A 26,458-nucleotide genomic window follows, 5' to 3' on the forward strand; every position below is an offset into this window, starting at 1 on the left:
ATTTGGACTTTTAAATTTTTTATCATTCTCCTTAAAGGAAGCTTCCTAGATTTCTTTTAAGTTTAGATGGAAAATTAGGCTGACTCTACTCACACTCAGCTCAGGTGATGCAGAAGGCTGTAATTCATCTGATCATTCTTATATTCACGTGCTGTGAGTAGAAAGGGAATTGGATTACTAAATAAAGTTGTCACCCTTTTAGAATAAAGGCCATTTGGAATTTGGCCTCAAATGCCTTTGGAGAAGAGAGTCAGAGAATGGAAACAACTCTGTTTCTTTGTTTTGTAAGCCATTCGCAAATCCTAGTAATAGGGCTTTCCAAATGTTTTCCCCCCAATGTCTTTCTCTTTGTTTGACACCCTATTTCTCTCCGTCCCCCTAATGCCCCCCTGCCCTCCCCCCCCCCCCAAAAAAAAAAAAAAAAAGGAAAAGAAAATGTGATATATTGTTGTCTGGTTATATGAAGACTGTATGACACATTCACAAAACTCTGCTCTTTCTGAAAAAGTTATGGTCCTTTACCACATATAGGCACCCCTACACGCTTCTGAGATAAATGATCTCCAATCATCATGCCAGAGATGGCACTCCTTGCCTGTGCAGCCAGTTTCGGAGTTCCTGCCTAGCTGGATTCAGTACACATTGGCTTTCATCCATACAGATGTGAAAAAGGTCCAGTAAGGTGCTGGCCACCCTGGATGTGTGCTTGCTACATAAATATGGGTGAACAACTTGTAAAATACTTAAATGGTATTGTTCCAGAGATTGAAGAAAATTAGTATTTATCTGAAAATGCCAGGATGATGTGCTTGCCAGTTAAACTGTGTTTTTAAATGGCTGGCCGTGGATATGCATCCTTGGCCAAAAGCGTTTATGTGTCATGCATCCATATACCTGGGTCTGTGACTGTCTGATGGAGAAGTGAGAGCAGCCTCCTCCAGCTTTGTACAAATCTTGTTTCGTGGGCTGTTAATAGCATAATTTCTACCAATGCTGTGCTGTGCAAGCTGATGTCAACATAATGTTATCCAGTTGCCTTTCTTCTTCCTCATCTGTACAGAGGATTTCAGGAATTGATGTTTGTCTGAGACAAAGGCAGAAGTATTCCAGGTGCATTTTTATCTCCCAGGAAAAGAAAGCAACCAAACTGGTAAGAGTTCAGGGAACCACTACAAACTACACAGCTGATGCCAGAACCTCAGTAAGATGAGGGTGCCTTGTAGGTCATTAGAGGCAAGCATTCTTTCATATTGAACAGACAGCTCTTATATCCAGTAATGCTGAAATTGAAGCACAACTCTGAGACCTCTAGTATTATGTAAACCAATAATAAAATAGTGAGCTGAGAGCAAACAGGCAGATAGTGAAAACAATGTTTAAACACTGCTTCTTCAGATCTTCTCTTGTAATAGCAGGAATGGGGAATGGCAGTGTGCTAGAGGAATGCTTGATAAATATCAGAATCTATGTTAAAATTTGTTTGTAAGGCTGTTCATGTTACAACATCAAAGTTGAAATGTACTTAGAAAGTTATTTCAATTTTAAAATTACTGAAGACCCTAAAAGACTACTGCAAGGCAGCCACGCCACTGTGTGACCCTCAGGAACTGCAACCTTGCCTCTAGCAGTAGTAAGAGTTATTGTAGCTTACATAAAATAAGTTTTTATACTGGAAAATACCCAATTCAAACTGTAGTGTTGCGAATGCTACTGTTGGCCAGTTAATTGCACATTTGGTAGAACTTCTTGATTGATACACTTACCTGCAAAAGCTTAAGGTGCATCCTGCCAAAAGAAACAACATTCTCTGTTTCTTTTGTTCTTTTATAAAGCTGAAGGGATCCGCATTTACTAGGGTAATCTTTGTTGCAATGTGATCTCCTCTTACAAGACCTCTTTGAGAACTCCCTCTTGCACTTTCAGGGCACACTTTCATCTAAAGAAAAGGCTCATATCTTGGGCTAAATGAAGTTTATCAATCTTTCTGCCAAAGCTCAGAGAATGGAAAAATCTCCCAGCAGGTAAACAGAAATCTGCTGTTAATGGTAGATCTTGAGAAACAGCAGAGCCAGTGAGAGATTAAGGGTATATCTGCCTGATATTTTGCAGGTAGATTGCAAGCTTACTCTACCTTCATTCCAAGTAGGCTAGAAGTGCGATGAATGAGTAGCAAAGCTTTGACTTCAGGGTGTATGTAGTATGTTGCTGATTTGTAGAGCATCTTTGTTCTTCAGGGATAGATTTCTGTTCTGATGTGTCCATCTGGTTCAAAGTATGTATGTTAAAAGACATTACCGCCTGCAAAATATCTTGTCATGCTTTCAAACAAGTCACAAGTCAATTTTATCCTTGCTGATCTCATGAGGTTCATCCAGAGATATGCAAGCCAAAGCTATGCTTTGGTCTGACTCTTGTGTCTGAACAGGAGACGGAGACTGAGAACAAGAGACAGAAATATATGGAACATATAATGGGAGAATCTCAATGTTTTGTTCGTTTGGTTGGTTTGGTTTTATATATCTAACTTTTCGGTAGATAAAGTAACATGCCCTGTACTCATTTGCCTTGTGATTCTTCCTTGGGAAAAAAAAACAAAACAAAAAAAACACTTTACTGGCATCAAGTCCCAGTAACTCGTCTTAAAAAAACACGGGAAATTATAGATGTTCCTTTTAGCATCACATCATTTAATTCTGTCTACTCATTATGAATAAGAGAATATTAATTTGAACAGAATTAGTAGTGTGCCCTTATGTTAAAGACAGCCAACCACATTCAGAATTAGTGGGAGTGTAGCCACCACGTTGAAGGAGGTGGTTCTTGACTTTTGATTCTGGTCAGACTAGAGCAAAGTTCAAGGGTCTTGTTTTGAGATGCTCTGTACAAGAATGATATTCACCTACTGAAGCAAGTCTGGCAGGGGTTCACTGTGAGCTCATGATATATGAGGAGAGGGAGCTGGGTTTGTTCACCTCAGATGAGAAGGCAAGCAGGGTTGCCCTTCCAAATTAAATTATCCTAAGATGCCATCAAGCTCAGTATCTGTTTTCTTCTTCCTTGCTTATTACAAAGGAGAATACTGTAGTACAGCTCCTCACCTGATAGAAAAAATCAAGAATGAGGGGATGATTTTTCTCCCTCGTATAGTTGTTAATAGGAAGATCTCCCTTCAAGGCAAGGAGTTTATACTTCGAGCTTAGGGCAAGTATAGCTCTGATGCTTTCTGCACTCTTTAGCAGCAACAATTAGTAGTAACTTCCCATGGAAGAGACATGCAGCCACAAAAAGGTTGGGTCTCAGAGCCTGGGCAAAATAGGCTTGTACTCTGGGTAATGTTACAGACATTTAGGTGGTAATGACAAGAGTTTAGGATGATCAATATGATTTCTTTGATACATTGTTGATATTCCCTATGTTATAGCTACCGGTTATCTTTTGGTTTCTATTTAAACATCAAACATTTAAGAGGTAGGAGCCACCTCTGTGCTATGTATGCACAGTGCAAGGGAGAAACTACAGCAAATTTTAAAATAAATAAAAAGCTTTAATGTCATGTTATTATTAGACTTGTGTATACATTGAAACTGAAAGAAAATGTCTTGAACAATTTCTTCTCTGAGTGCAGCTTAATACAGAATTCTTCTATACTTCCATTTCAATAAATAACCTGTTCCAGACTCAAGCTTTTGGCTGATTTCAGAATGGGGGGTGCAAGTTTTAGGCCATCTGAGTAAGGATGAGGTCCTGTATCGTTTGACTCTAGGACCAGCAATTTGTTTTCCTTCCAGAAAGGCCTTTTCTCCTCTTCTGAATAGATTGTGGTTTTGTCCCGCTGTGCAACTTGAGATGGAGCAGAACCGCAGACGCGATTGGGAAACTCGTGAGCTATTTACACAGCGCTAGATCTGAAGTCGTGTGAATCCTGACGTGCCACGAGCAAGAAGGATTTTTAGCTTTTCTGTGCACCTCTCACCAGCTGGTGTGGTGCGTGTTGTACTGCTATGTTAGTTCACCGTCCATTCTGCCTGCGTGTCTCATAGTGACGTGATGAGTGTGTGGCCTACTAGGCAGAGTCTACGCAGGGATTAGGCCTCAGATGGTTTGGGTCTAGTAAATTGCTAGTGAGACATTGGGTGCACATTTCTCTTCAAATTTGAATAATGTAAATGCTAAGCACCACCCTAAGTGAAATACTGTTTTACTCAATTTTGTTTCAGCTTTCTTTCTTTTTAAAAAAATATTCCCAGATTTTTAAATCTGAACTTAACAAATGTTGCTTCGGGCTCCAAGCTAATGACATTTTAAACAACATTCCTTGTAGACATCTAAGTTTTTCTCAGCCAGTGATTAATGGGTGGGACAAACCCATCCATGGGACATTAATTTTGCAGTCTGTTGCGTAGTCTGTTTGGCTGGGTCTGTAACATATTTCCGATTGTCTAAACGTAAAGAGATAAAAAGGAAAGGGACTGCCAAACTCTACTGTATAATGTAAAGGAATGTTTATAATTTTTCTCCTTCCTTTTACATTGCTGGCTACATTTTATCGTTAGCCAGAAGATGCTAACATCATTTCCTCTCTCTATATTGGCTTGCAAGTGATACAAAAATATAACTTTCTTTTCTAACTTTCTCTTCTTTTCTAAATTTTTTAATAAAAAGTTTTGATACTTCAGTGTTATGAAATTCAAGAATCCTGATATAATCCCAGAGCTGTTAAAACATCACTTTACTGAGTCAGTGGGTATGTATATTGCTTCAGTGAGCCTTCTTTTTTAACTGAACAGTGATGTTTAGGGTAGAAATTCGGAATTAATCGCAACAACCAGTGTTCACAAAGCAATGATACCAGGGATTTTTTTTTATTTTTTTTGAGCTAGAACAACATATTTCTGCCTCTTCTATTGCTCTTATGACATCCAGTCCTGTCTGAACTAATAGTGTGATTGCCCTGTGGATTTTAATAGAACTGGGACTCTGCTGAAACTGATTCGGAAGGCTGTCTTTGCTGCTAAACAAGAGTCCAGTAGATCCCAGAAACAGCCTCAAGGTCTTCGAGAAGTTTTTAATGCTGATTCAAATAATTAGTGATTCACGTACTCAGGAATGAAATATGTAACTTGTTTCTATTGCTCCCATTACTGTGCCATCTGGGTGCATTATGTGAAATAAAATCATACCAGTGACTGGCAAAAACTCCTATGGCTTCACAAATGGAAGTACAAAAGTCAATGATTTGCTGCTTTTTTTTTTTCCTGTTAAATGATCTCCCTGTTTTTGAGATTTGCAGTCCTTTTACTTTCAATGTAGCTGTCAACTGTTGAAATAATTGAAAAGGCATACCCTGCAAACACATTTCGTAATTCACTCATGAAGATATGAGGATCTCCCACTTTGAAAGTCACAATAATTAATCACAAATGGAAACTTTCTATATAGCTCTGGTATTTTTTAAAGTTGTGAAACAATTATTCTCATTCTTGGTTGAAACCCTTCCCATTGCAATAACCAACACTTAAGGTGTCATCAGTATCAAGCATGAGCTGCTACAGGCACGTCAAGCCCATAGGGAGCTCGTCATGAGGGGGTCATTTAATAGGTAGGACATCGCTTTGGAGGCCATGTAACAAAATTCACAGTTTCATACAGGTCTTGGCAACAAGTGTCCCTGGTACAGGCCTTTCTTTCAGAGACTTCGTGCCATGCTGGGTAAGAATTAATTTTAGTGTGAGCACATCAGGCTCTGGTATGTCCTTGTGTATGGGGATGACAGACTGCCAGATCTGGAGAGGCTTTGGTTTGCTGAGGGCTTCACTTTCCAAGGGGCAGTGCAGCTGCCCGATGATAGCCTGCTGTTGTTAAGAAGCACTATTAAACCAGTATTAAAAAGCCCCGTTGCAGGATGTGTGCAAAGGCAGTGAGGGCCACATGGGGCTAATAAGTCTCAGCGCTGGAGCCCCTCATGTGCACATTGTGCGGCTTAGTCCTCGGACTGCAGTAGTTCATTTTTGTTCTTGCCCAAAGCATCCAAAGCAGTATGGAGGCTTAAAGTGCCCACACGTGTCTCAGTTGCCATTGTCTACTGAGCAGGAAGTTTTAAGTGCAGTTTTTCTCAAAGCTAGTGGCCATGCTGACTACCAGCAGAAAGCTGTCACTGTGTGCCTTCACCTGCACCCGCCTCTTCTTCCCAGAGCTGGCTGACTGTTTTGTGAGGAACTGAACTTACAATGCCCTTCTACTAGCAAAACAACAAGCGAAATGAAGCTTTTCTAATCACTCCTTTTCTCCAGAGCTGCTTCTGGATGGTATTTATTACTTGTGCTGTCATCTGCAAGCATGGTGAATGCAAGAGGCTGCCACCTGCAGGCCACGCTCCGGCAGTTGGCCAGCCCAAGCCATGGGCTGCCCTGAGGCCATGCGAGGTTGGCAGCTTGGCAGCCACAAGCTGCGAGGGGCTAGCTGCTCCTTACAGCAGCTGCAGTGGCTAGCAGGCAGCAGTTAGAGCAAAGGCATTACAGAAGGTCCTTCATACTTTCTGGAAGAAAAAGAGAGTCGCAAAAATTTGACGTAAGCCCACTATGTGCCACTGATTGCTGTCACATGGAAACATACGGAACCCTGCTGTTGAGTACTGACGAGTAAACACATCCAGTTGTCACCATCTGGCCAAGCCTTGAGGTTTTGAGAGCCATTATGAGTAATATCCAGGAGTGAGATTTCCTTTCTAGGGAAAGGATCCTGAGCAGATTTGCAGTTAGCACACCACTGCTTATCCTGGAAGTATGCTCTTCCAAGTCTTGTTTACAGTAATCTGGTAACTCCTGTTTTACAAAGAACCTTTGCAAAACTAGTGGAAGTTCTCCAAATATGCCTGTTAAGCACTTGAACTTGACTATTAGGGGAAACATCATGGTAGAGCAGAAAGAGTGTGGTATTCATATGCCAGGCAAATGCATGGGTGTCCTGTGCAACCGTGGGGAACTGATTTGTTGCTCCCTCAGTGGTGTGTTTCCATGGTATAGTTATGGGATGTCGTGGGATTTCAATTTCCTTAAATTTGGCTAGCTCATGTATCATAGGGGTATCACTGTGGCAGCACAACTGCTAATTAGACTAATCAAGTGTCTTAAGGGACCTGGTCAGGTTTGTCAGCTGGCTGTGAGCCCTGAAAGTATCTGATGCAATGATACGTCGAGACTGAAACAATCTAGTTTCAACAACAGAAGATTTTGTATCCCTAGTAGTGTCATTGCAGTGCATTAAGCTCAATTCCACTAAGTTGGTACAACGTGAGAAACCAGGGAAGTACCTGGGTTGTTTGTTCACAGTAAACTCTGTGTTTATAGCTGTAAGCAGCAAGCTGCATTTTAGCTCATTGCCATAAATTGAGCTCTAGTACACCTCCGTGAGTGGCAATGTGAACACAGTAGCATGACCCTATGCCTATTGCACTTGCAGCCTGTTTTAGGATATAGTTACACTTGCAGTCTTTGCATATATCTATAAATGATTAATGGTGATTCCTTGCCTCTTAGGAGAGTTAGGTTGTGAGGAACTAAAAAAATTGGGGACTGGGAATGTGCTAATACTGGCAGAGACTTAGATGTATACATCCCTGAAACAATTAGGAAATGCAGAGTAATGATGGTTTTGTCTCCCACCCCGGGTGAGACATTGCAGTGACCAGGTGGTTTTGTTTCAGGCTGCCTACCAACTTAATATAATGAGACAAAGACAGGGATTTTCGGGAGGGTGGCTTATCTCTACATGAACACATCTGAGAGATCATTTAAAATCTATTAATGGTGAAAGAGATTAATGACCGCATTATTATAGCTATCTTATTAAAAATCTCACAAACCGATAGATTTACTGCAATATCATATCGCACAACAATGCAATAAGCTTACAAATACCTATTTTTATGCAGCCTGATTCAATCTCAGTGGACTGAAAATTGTGTTTCTGGGACCAACAGTGTATCCCCTTCTATTTGGCTTTAAATCCATGGTTTAGATTGAGGATGTAGCATATTTGACCTAGAATCAATTCTTCTGGTAATATTCCTCTCAGCTGGACATGCAGAGCCCTGTCTATTAAAAAGTCATCCTTTTTCATGTTTCATATATTATTCAAAACTCCCTTAAGTGAAGAGTGTGAAAACATTTCTGATCACGCTGAGTACATACCTGAAAATTCTTACTCAGCACTTAGAAAGTCCCCTAATAGTCAAATGTCCTCTCTGGATATGGGAGATCTGCAATAAAAGTGGTAGAGTTTGGCTGTTGTTTTCCAGTTGGTTGATTTGAATGATGACGAGTCTTTGCTGAACTCACAGTCTTGGAAATGTACAAAACATAAGTTAGAAAACGTACAGGAGGAGCGCTCACTCCCAGCAAATCACACATCTTGTGACAGGGTGGGATAGTCAGAGATTAAACACACTGTCTCCCAAGTTGTATAAATAGTGAATATTTATTTATTTAATAATTTACCTGTTAAATAATAGCACTACAAGAAAAGAAGGAACCATGAGGAGAGAATCATTCTGTCATACAGGAGTTTGACAACATTAAAAGCTCACAATGAAAGTGGGAAGTCAATGTTGTGTTGAAAACAGAACAATATATTTATTTTTATTTCATTAGGTTATGCATACAGTAAGCTTTGAACAAAGATATTGTGGATAAGCATAAGTGTATGTATAGGTGGGACATTCAATCTTTTATTATATGTGGCAGCGTTAAGCTTTTGCTGGGATTCATTGACTACTGAGACTTCCCTGGGAGACTACTGTCCAGTGAATGACATTTTCATCCAAATAGCTACCTGCCATTTTTTTGGTCTTGGCACAGCTTAATCTCTTCTGCCCTTGTGTTACTACTGGATCTGGATTGTTCTGCTTGCATCTTGCTCAGTCTCATGTAGCACATCTGGCAGTGCTGTGGTTTGCCGAATGACAAGTCTCGCGCTCTTTTCTTCCAGTTCCGCCTGGTGGTAAAGACAGCGCTGAAGCTGCTGCTGGTGTTTGTGGAGTATACCGAATCTAATGCACCGCTTTTAATCCAGGCAGTATCAACGGTTGATGAAAAGAGAGGTGAGTACCCTTACTCAGGGCTGCAAAATCCCAGCACCACTGAGACCAAGGTGGCATTTTCTCATTGATGTCAGTGATTTTAGGGTTTCTGTTGTGTTTTCTGCTTTATGTGCCATTCCCTTGATTTCTGTATCAAAAACACATTTTAAGTATTCATACAATTTAAGATTGTTTTGAGCAATGAATTATACTGGAAAAGTAAGGAGTGAAAAGCTGAAAAACCATGCTGCTTCCGATACACCGTAGTCATTGCTTCCCCTTCCCTGCACCCTCAGGCAATGTAAGCCCCATTGCATATCCTGACCTTGGAGGCTCCTCTGGGCCAGGCCATCTTTCCACTTCCTTCTGAAAAGAAGCAGTCTGATTTACAAGAGAAAATGATATCTAATCAGCGTAATCCCTTTGAAGAGAAAGACGAGGTCAGTAATAGTACAGGCTTTATAGTAAAAGCAAAACCATCTGTAGTTACATTAAAATAAAGCCCTTGAGCAGATATTATACTATGAAATCTGTTACCCTTCAGGCTCATGAAAAATACTTGAATATGCATACTGTATTTTTTACAAATAAATAGAACAAAAATGGTTCTTTCTTATTCTTCCCACAAAGCTATTGCTAAGCTCCCAGGGCAGTCTCTCTTGATGCAAAACATTCCTTTGCCTCAAGGAGAGTTTTTGAGGTTGAGAGAACCATTGTTGTGGTCTCAAACACATGGAGGTTTAAAGCAAGATCCCCTCGGTGGAGCAACTGCCTCCATGCTGAACTTGTTTGAGCAACTTGATATGGTAAAAGTGAAACAAAAAAGTTGGGGGATGGGGAGAAAGGGGGTGCCAGAAACAGGAGAAGGTAGCCAGATTTTGCTTTCAACTATCTAGTGTGTTGAAAAGACCATAAAAAACAACCCCCAAATTGTTTCTCATGGTAGGGGAGCAGGCAGAGATAATTCAAAATCAATGTAACACTTCTAAATGGTATACTCTTCAGGTTGGCTTTCTGTTTTGAAATAAAACCAATAAACCTTACAATGTCGTAAGCAGAAATGTAATCACAATATTCATGTAATTGTGAGTTCTGTGATTTATTTTTGCAGCCATTCATAGCATTTCCTCAGCTCTCTGAACTCCCTAGTATACTCAGCATGTTCAAATTGCCATCTGTTCACGTGCAAGTAAATCTCATTAAAGAAAAAAGAGAGTAAGTAGGACCCTGAACATACCGTGTGCTGTGTACTTCCTTCTGTATCTGTAAAAGTGCTGCAGGCAAATATTTCCATGCCCCAAAGCAGTAAAACTTCAGTATCAAGCTAAGACATGAACAAAGTCATGCATTAGTTCAATGGGTTATTTTTAGGAGCACAAGAAGAGGGTTTGGGGGGAATTCTCATACCTGTGGGTTAGCGGAACTCTTGTCCATACCAGCCGAAAATATCCAGTTTATCCTTTTTTTTTTTTTTTTTTTTAATAAGCAGTTATGCTTAGCTACGAAAGAGATTTTTTTTCTTATTTTTAGTTTCATTTTTATGTCATCAGTGGAATAGCCCTTTGTTTTTAGCAATGAGAGGTCTATGTTTTGTATAACATTTAGAAATCGGTGTCTTATAACTGAAGGGTACCTGCCTTTAATGACTGATTTAATGGAATAGAAATAAAGTGGAAGAATAGTGATATGCCTTTTCTTGAAACATTGTCATAAATCTTGCAGTTATATAATTAAGTTTAGCACTGCTTTGAAAAAAGTCCAATGTTTCATGTACATACAAGGTGATGAGATATGACATAATTCCTCAACATGTGTACCACACATGATTAACATAAAGAACCCCATAATAACTCAGCCTTGTTTCAAAGTGATCCCATCTGTGGTTTCTACGCAAGAATACATCCATATGCAAGCTGAAGTACAAAGATCTATGGAAGTGTCTGCTTTACTCTCAGATACAAGCAGATTATAAATGAATAACTGGATGGTCCTCATCATGTACGATGTAGGTTCTAGTTATATTTCCATATAGATTCCTCCCCCCAGCTTCTTCTTGTTTTGTAGCCCCAGTGGAATTTGATCTCTTTTAAGGTTAAGCATACCAGGACTGTATGGGCTCTGGAGAGCACAGCTGGCGTTGCACTGTGCTGTCTGGGGCTGTTTTATCACAAGCATTTTTTAGTACAGAGATTAAAGCCCAGTGGCTGAACTGGACACCGAAGCATTCTGTTTGTGAATTATGTTTCTGCTACCTGACTTATTGCTGAATTATTTAAGTGGCTGGCGTTATTAGTTCTCCGCTTTTCCTCCCATTTTGCACACTGTAAGATAACCAGTAAACTAACGCCCATCCTGTAGCCGTGATGGAAAGCTATATGTTCACACATATTTAAAGAGCCATGAATAAAAGATATTGAGGTCTTTCCAAAAGTCTTTCTGTCCTATGGCACCTAGAAACTGTCTGTGTGTTGGTGACAGTCCTCATGTGTGGTTCCTGCCTGATGCAAAGTTTTTCATGCTTTGTATGTCATGTGTGCATCCTGTGTAGTTGTGATGTGAAAATTTTGTGTAAGGTGTGAATGACAGGATGAAACTAATCTCTCTCTCTCCCTTTTTTTTTTTTTTTGTGATTCTTTTTCAAAAACATTTAAAGGGGAAACTGAGAAAAGATCAAGACTTAAAACAATGGGTGACATTATTCAGTAGACTGTATTCATTTAATATATGCTTAACTGTTAAAACCCCTCGTTTCTCTGTGTGTTGATGGACCATCCGTGACTACTCAGAATGCTGTGGTAGCATCACGGTTGAGGCCCCAGCCTTCCTGACAGAGTAGCCACAATAATAGCTGGTACCAATGAGAAGTCTGCAAAAAACAGTTGAGCAATTCCCATTTTACCCAGTAGAAGGCAGGAGAACACACACAAAACTCGACCTTTACTGTTTTACTTTAGTGAGCCTGTTTCATCGCTCCCAGCAATTTTACCACGAGTCCTACGTGGAAGTTGTAACTTTACGTGAACATCACAGTCTGCTCTCATAAAAAGACATAGGATGCTACATCGTCATTCTTTTACATCATGATCAGGTGGAGGAGACAGGCTGGAAAGTAAACCTTTTTGACAGTTGGCACACAGAAATTATTGCGCTATTTTTAAAAATAAACTTCATAACATAAATATTAAATGATTTATTTTTTTTTTACTAGAAACACATGAGTTTAGGTTTTCCATAATTTGTTATATTCAGACCGTCGCACAGATAGGAGCAAGTAGTAGCTTTTAGCTCTGCACACTAGCTTCCTCAAAGGTTCCTCTCTGTCTATAATCAGAGAACTTTTAATATATTGCAAATACCTTTCTAAAGCAAAAGAGAAAATACATATCTTTTGTATGAGCCTCATTGTTTTACTACAGCAGCCCATGACTTTTCTAAAGTCACCAGTTTTTGTAATGCATGATTTTCCAAAGTATCTTTCACAAAATCTTTCTAGGCAGCTCGTATTGGAAGGTGAAGGAGTTTTCTGTTTTTTTTTTCATTTAGCCACATTACCACACAAAAAAATTGTGGCTTGGAAGTTGTTTTTTTCATGTAGACTCCAGCTTATGGACACATCTTTAAGTGGTGACTCTCCAGGAACAACATATTTGGAAATCCAATCTTCAGGGCCTGTGTGTGGATGAGAGGAGAAACCTGCTGTAGGTCCACCCATGCCTCATGCTGCTGGGATCATAGGTTAGAAACTAGAGACTCTAATTAGTGTGAGAAGGAAGGAAATGGTGCAGCTTTCAAACCAGAACTGCCTTGTCCCCAAACTTGTAGACAGCATTATGTCTTATTTTGTGTTTATTTACTCCTTGGCTGTTCAGCTTGAGATGATAATGAGGAAAACAGCATTTGAAAAGAAGGGTTTAATCTGGTACAAATTGGAGTAGCTCTGTCAAAGTCGTTGTACAGCTTCCTGGTGATACTAATTGGGGAATAGATTGAATTTCAGTTGAAAAGAATTACAGATGTAAGCCTAGATTTTAGAAGTTGTCTTAAGGTTAGTAACAGCGTCCCAATTAAAGAATTCAATGGATAAATGAGCTTTATTACTGGGCTGCCTTGCTGGCTTTTTTTTTTTTTAATTGTGGTCTGACACAGAGAAGCAGCATGAGTAGAGGAAAGCTTTGTCATCCATGCATGGAAACAGCAAGGCCATCCTGAAAATACTCTGTTGTGATAATGGAGAAGTATACAGACATCCAGGCAAAAAAATAAAATAAAATATAAAATAAAATAAAATAAAACACCAGGATATTGTCTTTAGAAAACAGAATAGGATTGTTTCACTATGGATAAAACCTGTCTACAAAACAAAGGGGTATTCCTCTAGAAAGACTGTCACTGAATAATGCAGTGTGGATTAAATAATTAACTTTTCATGTTGTTGGCAACTCACTTTTTTTCCAAATGGCATTGTTAAAAGTCAGGCTTGTACAGTTTCCCCATTTTGTTTCTCTGTCTTATTTTCTTCCATTTTTACTTTTCACTAGAAACCACAGGAAGACATTTTTGTAGTGAGGATATCATTCCTGCTGATCATATATCATTTGTGAGCCGAGTGAATTTGTTCCACATGTCTTTTGAATATGTACTGAACAAAATGTCTGGTAATACAGAGAGTCTGGTAAAGAGGTGTCTAGTGTGTTCTCATTACAGCAGTGTACTGAAATTAGTACTTAATCAGTAATGCACATAAATACTTTCTGAGAGATGAGAGTGAATCCCCTCTCCTTTGATTTTGCTTGAGATAAGGAAGCTCTGCTTTATTATTCAGGAGAAAAGATCAGAGAATGTCTCAAAAGTGTGGGGAAAAGAAAACAGGAGAAATACTGCTGTCTGTGTGTTCATTACTAGACAGTTTTTCACACAGCACACTGCCACTGCTTTGAAAATGGATGCTTGGTTAGTAGAGATCCATGTCTGTGCAGCAGGATATATCTGCATGTATGCGAAATAGCGTCACAAATAAGCAGTGGCCGTAATTACTGCGAGAGCAGTGCAGAGATTTAACCTCGGGGTCACTGATCAGTCAGCAACAGGTTGTTGGGATGAAACGTTTCCTTTTTACTGCCTGATTGTATTCAAAGTGTTGTCATCATTATAATTTTTAGGGGGTGTAATCTGCTAGAATACTCTGCATTTTTCTCCTTGAATTCCAAGACTCTCACAGTTACGATCTTTTAGGTGAATTGGGCATCTCTAAATTAGGATTAGTTTTCTGATTTTTTCTCCCAGCCTTTAACTTCAAACAAAACACTGATTTGTAGTCTTTCGTTACTTACTCCATTTTCCTAGATAATTTTTTTTTTCCTGTTGAAAATGTTGCCATCTGCCTTTTAGCCAAATTAAATAGAATGGTTTTACAAGGTGCCTTCCACACAAGACATTATCTTGAATCTGGTTGGCATTTCCTGCCTAACTTGTTTGGTGCAATAACTCGCTAAAGCCACGTGGGTTTTGGCAGCAGATAATCCTGCAAATGTATATTGAGCATACAAATGCAAGTCAGGCAAATACTTCATAACTAGAAGCACAAATTTTGACCTTACTGAGTAAAAAAAAATGAGATAAATTTATCTGAAAGATCCGTAGAGGGGATTCTTATTAAAAATAATACAAGTAAGAACCACAGCAAAACCCCTTTTTTTTTTTTCTTTTTTTTTTTTTAATCTTACACGCAACCTGTAATTTGGGAAAATTGTCTTTTTGTTTGTCACACTGTTTGTCACACTGTTTTGTTAACAGGACTTATCTTAATGCAGTGTAACTCAGTAATATCACTAGGAATGTAAGCAACAAACACTGAAAGAGTAGCATACAGACTTCTGTGTAAGATTTATCTAAGCCTGTGGGAGCTTACGATTGGTAGGGTAGAATTCCTCCCACACAATTTTTAGAAGTTCACTGTCGATTGAGTGGGCTAACAAAGCTTCCTTCATCATCGAGGGAGAGAAATTAGTAGCTCTGGGGAAAGTCTGCCTGACATTTTAGAAGCCTGCCTCAGGATGTACCATTGCTTTCACTGACTGTATTTACTTAGTCCTCCACAGAGTAGGGCAGACTGGAGAGGAAGCTGCAGATCCACTTGATCTTCCACTTGGCCACATCATTCCAACTCGTGCTGCCTCTTGGACAAATGTTGCTGCAACAGCTTTCCATTTTGGTTACCTTTACTGATGTTTTCTTCTTTATCTCTAGGAGCCAAGCCATGGTCCAACATCATGGAGATCCTGGAGGAGAAGGATGGGGTTGATACTGAACTACTGGTTTACGCAATGACCTTGGTTAACAAGGTTTGTTTGCTTTGTTACTATTACTTGTAGTGATGATATTAGTATTTTCAGTTGCATAATACTGGTCTGTATTGAGAATATATGACAAAGAAGACCTGTCTCGAAGAAGTTGCAGGACCAGAGATGTTGCAGTCACCCAGAGGCAGCAGCTGGCAGCAGCAGAATTGCTATTTTGCTCGTTGCTGTGCATAAACATATTATGACGATTCCTCTCCCAAAGCTGGCACTACAGTGCAAAACAAAACTCAACAAACTAGCTTAACAAATTACCCAGAAGATAATGAAAGCAAGTACTCGTGAAAAGATCAAATGCTCACAAAGGCTTGCATTGTGCACAGTTTTCTAGTTCCAGATTGTTTAAATTATTTTTTTTTCACTGCAAACCAAGTATGGTAAATTAAACAGGTCTGAGAGCTAGTGAGAGTGTTTCCACTTTAAAAACTGAGATAAAAACATGCTTTGATTTTTCCTTCTTTCTTTGTATTTTCTGGTACCATTTATTACAAGTAGTAGTTCTGCAGTAAAATCAAACATTTTCGGAAGTACTCACTTGAGCAGTGTGGATGGAGAAAATGAAAGGCCTGCAAAAGTTAGAAATTTATGAGTGTGAATTCCTTAAAAAGTAGCGTCTAGTCCTCAAATTCTAAACAAATCCTAGGGTGACTAAAATTAAAAGTAAATCTTTTGAAGAACACAGAAGGTCAACATACTACTAGAAAATCAAAATAACTTTGTGTTTTATAGTTATACTTAATAGGTCAGAGAACTGCAGAATATTATTATTATTCATTATACTCATTTAAAGATCCAGAGTTTGTCAGTGGAGGTCATATACCAGGACGACAGCTTTCTGTGCTTGTGGCTGGGGCAATGGGTTGTTCTGTTTGTTTGTTTTTTAATAAAATGGTTTCTTAATGGCTGGTATTATTCATTCAAGATGCCTGAGAAGGCCTGATCTCTCCCAGTGACATCCCTGCTGTCACTGTCCTTTTACTTAGAGCTGCCCTTGCGCCTGCTTACATGGCAGTAAAGATCCTCTTGACTTTTAAAGACCATCTTACGTATTGACATGCTCGCATCACCTGCTTGTTATGCTTTTGTCTGTAGCTGCTATTAAAGCTGAGGCTACTAGTTTTTAATGTTTCTGTTCTAAGCCTTGATGTATCATGTACTGATTCCTCTGTCTGAAATAATTCCCCCTCCTCCCCTGCCCCCATTGTAACTACCTGGTGTCTAACTTTCAAAAAATTGTTCTATCTTGACTCCTTTGTCATCCTATCGTTAATTTCTTTAGTCCGAGTTTTTCACTACATTTAAAGCTATTTTTAGGAGAAGGTAGTTCTTTAAAAGCAAACAAAAAGAAAAAGCATCTCACAGTCAAAGGAGTTATGAAGATCAAGGAACAGAGGAATCCCACAATGCCACACTTGTAATTATGATCTGGCTTATGGACAGTTTTATGATTTTTTAATGGGATTTTTTTTCATGATTATAGAGAAAACAGCAAGCAGCATGTCACAGTTGTAATTTTTTTTCCCCCACAGAGAATACAAAGAAGGCTCAGATGGTTTCAGCTTCTCCAGGCGAGGAATTGTCAAAGTTTTCAGTGCAGGCAGAAACTTCATGGGGAGTTTGTCTTAAGGAAACATACTTCTCCTACTCCATTTTCTTTTTCCATGTATACATTTACCGACTGCTTTCCTTCCTGCTCAAAACTGATATAAAAATTGTACCAATCCTTTTATCCTCATTCTCTCCTTTGTTGACACTTAAACAATTTACTTATGCTACCATTTCATTAACCTTCTCTTAATTAGGGAGGATTTACTCATTAATGAATCTCTAAAATTAGATTGATCTCAGTAGATATAATTCAGATTCTGTATAGTCCCAGTATAACCTTTGTTACCTTCCTTTGGTTAGTTCATATGGTCTGTTAGATCTTACTCTAATCCCTACTTTCTTTATTTTTGTTGGTTGTTTCCCATGTGGCCCTTTATTGGAAGTTTTACTGAGGTCCAAATAGATTAAACACTTTATATTTCCTTTTACATATAGACACACACACACGTACATAAATATATAAAAACCTCCACTCACCAAATGTAGAAATTGAATTCTGTGTTAAATTCAATTGGCTTTTCTGTTTACTTCCAGACTTTCATTTACATGTTGTTTTTTTTAAATTTGCTACAAAACCTTTCTATTATTGACTTTATACCAGTAGTTTTGTAGTTGTAAAATGACTGATGACTTTCTTTTTACCTGTTTTTTAAGACTATGTCTGTTCTCTTGTATTATACAATATTTTTGTTTTAAAAAGGTAGGTAAAATTATTACTCAGTATGTAAAAATTAGTATGTTTTAGTGTAGCCAGATCAAGCACTGAATGCTTTTTAGCAGATCCAGTATAAGACAAATTTAAGTACAAGCTTCCAGGCCAGTGATTAGTAGTGGGAGCTTAGAGTGCCACCCACCAGTGGTCCAGCAGCAGCAGCTGGAAAAGTGCTGTCACAGGCCAGTGTGGTGTTAATGCAAGAGCTGGCACATCCTTTTTTCAGTGACCTGCCTTAAGGACATTGCAGCTGCCACACTGGAGCAATGATCTTCTTACATCCTGTGTTCAGCATTGGCAGCAGCAGATGTTTTAGAAGTTGTGGTTCTTGGGAAAACGCATGCATGAGACATGCTTCTTCCTATCCCAAAGCAATTGAAAACTCGGCTAATGCCCTTAAGTGTGTTTATTTACTACGTAAATTTACTGTGTTTTTCACCAAAGCATGTAGGATTTAGATAATATCTCTCTATATAGTGTGTGGGCCCATTATTGAAACCCAATCTGTTGGATGTTTAGTAACCAGAGCAGTACTTTTATGTTATTTGGACTTGCATGCAAAGCATGCACACCAAATACATTTAGTTGGACTTTCTGTTGTCTGTATTCTTTCTGCACCACTGCTTTGTGCTATGAATGTTTTCTAAATGACAAAAGGCACTATACTTATTAATTTTGCTACCTAATGTCATCCAGCAATACACCTTTAAAAAATCACAAATAAAAAGAGCCTTTCAGTCTGAAGCTAGGAATAGGTTAGTGCTAATTTACATTTGGCTTTGTTAAGAAACAGAACTGAGGACAGGTCGAGATAAGGTTATTCTGCTGTTACCAGTTTCGTATGTCATCTAATAGGATTTATCATGTAGGAAAACATTTGGCTTGTAATTCCATAGAACTGTTGTGGGTTTTTCTTTTCCACTGCCCATACAACTTCATCAGTTTCTTGCCTTTTTCCATTGGGACTGTTACAGTTAGTGGTAGGTAAAATGTATTGTTTAGGCTTTGGTAAAAATGTGGTTAAGAAGATATATCAAGCTCAAAACTCTCAGGCTAGGTTTTTGGTTTTAATTTAGTTCACCATTCCAAAAGCAGCTGCTTGAGAGGGAAGAACTCAGTGTTGTGCAAGTGTTCCCATAAGGTCCTGAGAGCAACTTGCACAACTTGCACAAACAAATGAAATAATCTTAATTCAGGGTTGTTTCCTCAAACCAAAACTGGATAGAAGCATAGGAATGACTCTTGACATTCTTATTTGTTCTTCTTTTGTAGACCTGAATTGTAAATAGTTTGAGATTTGAAGTCCTTGTTTTCCTCTAAGCTAGGAGTACCACAACAAAATTCTGCAACAAAACAGAGACTGTGGTTTAAACACAGTTCTCCAAGTGGCTATATTTTAATTCTGCGGTCAGGTTTTCATTTTTTAGGGTTGCTAGGTGTCAGTTTAGGAAAGGACAAAATGTACATGGTATGTATTATCAGCACCATTCAGGAAAATTTAGTTCCATGGTCTTCAGTGGGTTTCAAACAGAGGCCCTAAATACTGTCCTGGACAGACACAAATGTTTAATCAGATCCTAAACATATTATCCTAACACTTTATTAGGGTTAGTGCTAAGCATTCCTCTTTATTGTGCAACTCACTAGATAATCATCAGACAATAGTCCTGCAATGACTGAAGAAGAAACACAGCTTGGCACGTTTCCCAGTGCTTCATTTCATAGGAAAGAGGTGCTTAAACAGGGCAGGGTATGTCGGCTGTCTATTGCTCTCTCTCGTTATTCATGTAATTCCAACCAATTTTTCTGAATGTAAAGTTTCTTGGTAGAGGGAGAACAGCTGTTCTCTTTTTCACTTTGCTGCTCAGAGCAACTTTGGGAAAGACACACTCCAGAAAAACAGAATTAGAACACAGTTCATCCCATCCTGTTCATGAGAAGGTGAAACTCTCTGGAGTTGTCTGCTTTTTGCCTGGGCTCTCTCTTTTTCTTGCTCTTTCTCTCTTCTAGTGGAAGTATAGATAAGTTACTTAGCTAATTAAATAGCTAGGTGAGAGGAAGCTACCTCATCACGAGTATCTCTTTGGAGACCTAATCCAGAATAACTGTGTTGCTTCCAGACTGCACTCTCCCTTGTTTTGCAGTAGTGGTTCTGGATAGACTGATGCTCACAATGTGCCACTCTACAAGAAGGCTGCAGTGTATGTTCAGTAGTTCCTGCTCAGCATCAGCAGGATTAGACTCATTTTTCTGCATCATCCATAAAGAGCAGTTAAAAATCAGCACAAGCTGAGCAGAAAATGATAGTAAACCAAAATAGTTGTGTTTTCTGTTGATTTTCTGTATGTCTGCAGGACTGGTGAAGTTCACTCATGCTCTGTTCAGAACTGTGCAGTGTCCATGTCCTCTTCCCAAGCATCACTCTGCAGTACACTGTTGAGTGGCTTGATTCAATCCCTCTTGCTACGTGCACTGCAGTGAAGTGTTTAAAGTACATGGTATACTGCAGAAGACCGTCTTCCATTTCTTCTCAGTTTTTTGTATTCACCAAAAAAGGAAAAACAAAAAAAGTGCTTTCTCTCTTGAATATAGAGTGGGCACCGTATAAAGCTCTGAATTCGAAGAGTTTATTTTCAATAGCTGTTATTACTGGCATTCTTTATTTTCTAGTATTCTAATGCTCCAGTGTCACTGGTAACAACTTACCCCATAATCAGGAATCTGTAACACTTTTAACATTTTGTCGGAGCTAAGAAGTCAGCATACCTTTAGTAAGATTTTTAAAGTTGAAAGGGAGGGAAGAAGTCAGTATCTCTGTAATATAAAACAATTTGTGCATTGGGAGAATGACCTCTGCTGCAGGTGTTGAGGACAGTAGGCACATGGTGCAGGATATTTCCTGCTGTCCTGACATCACACAGCTGTGCATTCGACTTTTTCTTCTTAAGGCCAAAGTTACAAGAATCAGTAGGAAATCAGCTTCACTGGTTTTAGCTGAACCATTTTTTTCTCTCTCTTTGCTTTTATCCTTGTGTTTGATGCTTTAACTTTCTCTGTTCTTTAAATCTGTACTTGAATGAAGCCAGGAAGAATCCAACCGTGTATTTTAAAGACCCACATTTTCCATACTTTCGTATGAAATAACAACATTGATTTGTTTTGCCAATTATTCATTTTTCTACACAGTGCATAGAGTTGTTTGTTAAAAGCTGTGCCACTTGTTTTTTATTTTCTAGCGGTGTCTCTAATCCCACAGCATGGTTTTGTTTTATTGAAATCATACATAGCACCACTTGCCACCCGCTTTTAAAAACCTTTGTTTAATTCTTTTCAAAACAAACAGATTTAAATGTTTTTCCTTTGATTCTTAGACGCTGTCGGGGTTGCCAGATCAAGACTCTTTCTACGACGTGGTGGACTGTCTGGAAGAGCTAGGCATTGAAGCTATTTCACAGAGACACTTGAACAAGAAAGGAACAGACTTGGACTTAGTTGAGCAATTTAACATTTATGAGGTAACATAACATGCCCTGTTTTATGCATCTTACAGCTTGTGCAAACTTCAAAGCCTAGAGGAGGGGGGAATGTAACCTAGGTGAAATTCGGTTATCTATTTTATTTTAAAAGAAAAACATCTGGCTGCTAGAAGTATTATACACATTCATATACGTGACCTGCTACAAGTATATAGCTGCTCATACAGATGCATTTCATACTAATGCTGGGGTGTACTCCAAGGCAAAGCAGCACATTTACTAGCCTCTTTAGAGGCAGTTCTGCCTGCAATTAAAACTTTCTTAGACTGCTAGTTACGCATCCTCTCCATATGCAAACGTATTCGGATCATGAAAAAGGTTCAGCTGAGCTTAGCTTCACATATACCACTTGTTCTGTAGCTGAATATCCAGCAAGTCCTTGTTTACGAGTTTACACTGGACTGGATCCTGTGCAGTTTGCAGCAATGAAGTAATGAATGACTCCACATTCACCACTTAGGTATAAAATAACTACTTCTGAAATATTTATATGCAAGGGTAGGATATCCAGTTTCTTAATAATTAGCCTCAATTTTCAGACTTTGGGAAGTGTTGGGAGGGGGAGGTCTAGGCTGCAGTCAATACAATGTAAATGTGAATTCGTATTCTGATGTGATGAAATGAAATGACTTTATCTCCATCCAAGTCCGGCAAAGGATGTGGTAGATTTGATTCTTCATTTTCTTCATCAGCTCTACACCCGTGCAACTTCACTAACTTTAGCAGAGTTACTTTTTATATAGACCAGACTGCAGGAGGACTGTCAGTCCAGAAAAAAAGGAATGTGAGAATGAGAGGGTTCCATGTTCTTCTTTTCTTATTGTTAGAGGCATCAGCTCATAATGTCCTTTGTAAAAAATGATTGTTAAACTTAAAAACATTTTTTTTGTTTATGCTGTGCCTACTGAAAGACCTGATTGCAAAATTATCAGTTTACCTAGTTGCATACCAGCTTTCTCTTGATAACCATATTAAATGTAGACATATCCACATACATTCCTTCTTTTTCTCCCAAGTTTGTGCTTTATCTGAAAAATCTCTCCTTCACACTTACATAGATTTTGCATCTTATGCAGAGATATCCCACTTCCCCAACCGTCATTTTGTCAAAGTCTCTTCTAGTAAAAATTACCAGAATAACAGGACATAGAAACAAGAAAATACACATTTTTCTGGTCACCCACATATGCCTTTCCTTTACCTCTTCCTGTGTGAATGGATACTTCTTAAATAAAGGTTGCTTAATCTTTATGCTGCGTTTCAGATGAGATCCACCAGTAATTTTGTTGTTTCTGCTAGCAGTAGCTCTCTCTTTATGTACCCTAAGGTAGCACTTCTTTTTCTCTGTTAGAGATGTGTCACACTGGCATTTCAACGGCATGCCATAATTCAAGATATTAGATGCCACTGTGGTGGTTTAACATGAATAGGTAGCTAACTCCACCACACCCCTCTCTGACTCTTCCTCCTCATCAAAAAATTTTTTATGATGAAAAAAAAGCTCGTGGGTTGAGATAAGGACAGGGAGATCACTTACCTATCGCTGTCATGGGCAAAACAGACTCAGCATAGGAAAATTGATATAATTTATTGCCTATTGCCTACAGACTAGAGCAGTGAGTGCTTTTAGTGAAACTAAAAGAAAACTAAAAAAACACCTTCCCCCCCATCCACCCTTTTCTACCTCCTCTCCTCAGGCAGTGAAGGAGAATGGAAAATGAGAGCTGCACTCAGTTCATAACACTTTGTCTCTGCCATTCTTCCCTCCTCACTCCCTGCCCCTGCTCCCCGTGGGGTCCCTCCCACAGGATGCCGTCCTTCCCAACCTGATCCGGCATGGGCTTCCCACAGGCAGCAGCTCTTCAAGGACTGCTCCAGATATGGGTCCTTACCACGGGGTCCATCCATCCCCCAGGAGCAAACTGCTCCAGCACGGGTCCCCCACGGGCGGCAGCTCCCCCGAGACCCCCTGATCCTGCGTGCGCTCCTCTCCACGGGCTGCAGCTCCGGCCCGGGGCCGCCTCCTGCGGGGGATCTCCATGGGCCGCAGCCTCCTCCAGGCCACATCCACCTGCTCCACTGGGGCTCCTCCATGGGCTGCAGCGTGGAGATCTGCTCCATGTGGGACCCATGGGCTGCAGGGGGACAGCCTGCTCCACCAGGGGCCTCTCCACAGGCCGCAGGGGAACTTCTGCTGCGTGCCTGGAGCTCCTCCTGCCCTCCTCCTGCACTCACTTGGGGGTCTGCAGGCCTGGTGCTCATTCCTCTCTCCCAGCTGCTGTCACACAGCATTTTTTTTCCCTTTCTTAACTCTGCTGTTCCAGAAGACCATCCAGCTCAGCTCCCTAGCTCGGCTCTGGCCAGCAGCGGGTCGCTTTGGAGCTGGCTGGAGCTGGCTCTGCTCTGACATGGGGCAGCTGCTGGGCCCTGCTCACAGAGGCCACCCCTGCAGCCCCCCTGCTACCAAACCCTTGCCACGTAAACCCAATACAGTTACATCCATATTTTGTTCCTGGACTGTTTCCAGTTGATGAGCTCCCAACCAATGTCAGAATTTTCTGTCAAATGTCATTGTGGCCATGCACAATGCATTCTCAGCATTGTTCTTTCCTTATATAATGCATATGTTCCTCTGCATCGACAGTGCTTCTGAACTGGCAGGAAATGCTGAATTTTCCACTGAATGGCATAAGAGAAAGTAATTATGCTAACCTAAAAATTGGGAAGCTTAGAGGAGATGTGTGGTCTGTGTGTTTTGCTTTTAATCCATTGTGGTATGACTTCACAGAAACAGTTTTGTTAGTTTCTTTTCCTTTGTTTACTTTGCAGAGAGATCTATAAAAATGGAGACCTTAAAGAGGAATGCAGTTATGTATGCATCTGCTGTTCTCTTGGTTGAGAATAAATTACGGCACTATCCTAAAATACTAGCTTATCTTTCACTCACTCATTACCAGTGGCATGTCTGAACATCAGGAAGTGTTCAATTGATCAATGCATAGGAATTTTTCTTTTGATTTCAGCAGAGCCAAGACTTCACCTATGTATTTTAGAAGGAAATAAAGAGGGCTAGATGTCTAGCACTGCTTGGATTCCTTGAAAATTAAGTCCTTATAAATAAATAAATAAATAAATAAATATGGCATAAATATATCTGTTGTTACAGGCCTTGTACTGTTCCATACAAGATGTGTGTAATTCCGTATATAATTCCATTATTAGAGCTGCTATACTGCACTAATGGATAGATAACAACTTAGAGGGATATCTGTAGAAACGGTGCCTCACTCATGTTGAGATCAGATATTTTTTAAAGACTAATTGTGAAGACCTAAGGTACCTATAGGATGCATATCAGAAGCCTTGCCTTTCTTTTCTCCTCAGATGACCCTGAGACACGAGGACGGAGATGAGAGCGCTGACCCCCCGCCCAGTGGGCGCAAGGACAGAAGAAGGGCCAGTCTGGGTGCCAGTGAGCGAAGGGGCTTGGAGCGCCGACGGAGCCGCAGACACTCGGTACAGAACGTCAAAAGCACTTTATCGGCCCCTGCCAGTCCGTGCAGTCAGTCGAACCCCAGCTTCATGCTAGGCCATGGACAGCGTGTTGAAGGTCTCAGTGAGAGGTAGGTGCCTGAGCTAAGGAATGGGCCCTCCTTTCCCCCTATTACTTTCCATTATGTTCATTGCACTTTATTAATCTGCCAGCCTCTTTCCAGCAAATTGGAAGAAAAAAAAAAAAAAGAAAAAAAAAATCTGTAGGTGACTTGATTTACCTACATACCCAAGTTCTTTGACACCACCTACCCTAAGTAAATGGACCCAAACAATGGTAGGTAGAACGTTTGATTTGGGGAACTAACCAAAGTTAATATTATCCATTGACAGATTTTATATTCAATATAGAAACATAACAGGAGGTTGTAACAAGGGAAAAGTCACATTAATGCAGAGGTGATTGCCCTGCTTATGTTACCGTTCATTGATTTTTTTCCCTTTGAAAACAACATTCCAGCGTAAATATTTTCCTTTGAGGCTACACTGTATTAGTGAATGTATCTGATGTTTTATAATTAACAAAAGAGAGACAGTAATGACTAGTTGAGGAGCAGTCTGCATCACTGGAGTCAGTCAGAACTAGCGTCATTGCCAGTACCATTACACTTGGCTTGGGCTATGCATGCTTAGAAAAAATGGGAGCTGCAGATCCTCAGCACGTCTGAATACCACACAAGAGGGCTGGAATTAATTTTGCCTAAGTTAGATGTCTGATCAGCTTGCCTCCCTTTGATGTCTGTGGAGTGGAGCAAGTGCTTCTTAGACTTAAGTTATCTAATGTGTTCTACATGTCTGAAATTTCAGCTAAGATGAATCATGCTGTGAAACTAACTATTTCTCTCTTTCGACTATAAAGGGAATCTGGCTGGCTAGCTCACATGAAGATATGTTTGCTGCAGATAGCTAAAGCTGGCCATGTCTGTCATCCAGTGGCTCAGGGTGCAATTTACAAAACCAAAGTGTGCTCTATGAAGAGTGTTTCCTGTGTTGATTATAACATTTGGGAAGTTCTTTGGGGGTTTCTGTTGGTTAGCACTGCATGGAAACTTAGAGCCCTAAAACCCTGTATTACGTATAAAGCTGCCCATCTTACAGAGCAAACTGAGTTGACCAAAGTTTAATGGCTTCTGTCAATAAGAAAATACAAGACTCCAGGTAATTTAAACAGTAGTTGAATGATGTGTATCACAGAATGGCTTCTTTCTTTTTTTTTTCTTTCTTTTTTTTTTTTCTATTTTTGTTTGTTTGTTTGTTTCCATTTGGCAACACATTCATGCTTTTCCATCACATCCTACTGGCCGGCTGTTTAGTGAGCTGGAGGCCAAGAGCCACATGGTCTTACAGACTGATGATAAAGATGACAGTGCATTGGAGGCTGAGTTTAAAGCATCTTCAGTGTGAGTACAGCTGGGGGTTTCAGCTGCTCTGTGTAGAAAGCCTTGTGCATGATCTTGTGCTCTGTTTCATGACTTACCAGTGTGACTGGGAATCTATCAGCTGATGTGCAGCAGATGTCATTGATTTGTCAAAATGATGAGCTTGGATTAAAAATGAGGGACTGCTTCAATTCTACAAAAATTGTTGATTCTCTTACTGTAATTAAACAAATACAAGT

General features: G+C 39.7%; 1 protein-coding gene across 4 annotated transcripts in view; it reads left to right on the forward strand.

The window, feature by feature from the left end:
* The window catches only part of FHOD3 (formin homology 2 domain containing 3), a 399,093-nt gene that overhangs the window by 259,827 nt on the left and 112,808 nt on the right, over positions 1 to 26,458 (forward strand). For 3 of the 4 annotated variants that reach the window (XM_035550471.2, XM_050708606.1, XM_035550467.2), the window contains exons 7-10: positions 8,986 to 9,097; positions 15,323 to 15,417; positions 21,124 to 21,267; positions 24,673 to 24,911. In XM_035550471.2, the coding sequence (XP_035406364.1) occupies positions 8,986 to 9,097; positions 15,323 to 15,417; positions 21,124 to 21,267; positions 24,673 to 24,911 (590 nt within the window). Of the gene's footprint in view, positions 1 to 8,985; positions 9,098 to 15,322; positions 15,418 to 21,123; positions 21,268 to 24,672; positions 24,912 to 26,153; positions 26,241 to 26,458 lie in introns of all 4 variants that reach the window. The other variant, XM_050708607.1, reaches the window with a different exon arrangement.

Source organism: Cygnus atratus, chromosome 2, assembly GCF_013377495.2.
Source record: "Cygnus atratus isolate AKBS03 ecotype Queensland, Australia chromosome 2, CAtr_DNAZoo_HiC_assembly, whole genome shotgun sequence".
In the NCBI taxonomy this organism is placed as follows: Eukaryota; Metazoa; Chordata; class Aves; order Anseriformes; family Anatidae; genus Cygnus; species Cygnus atratus.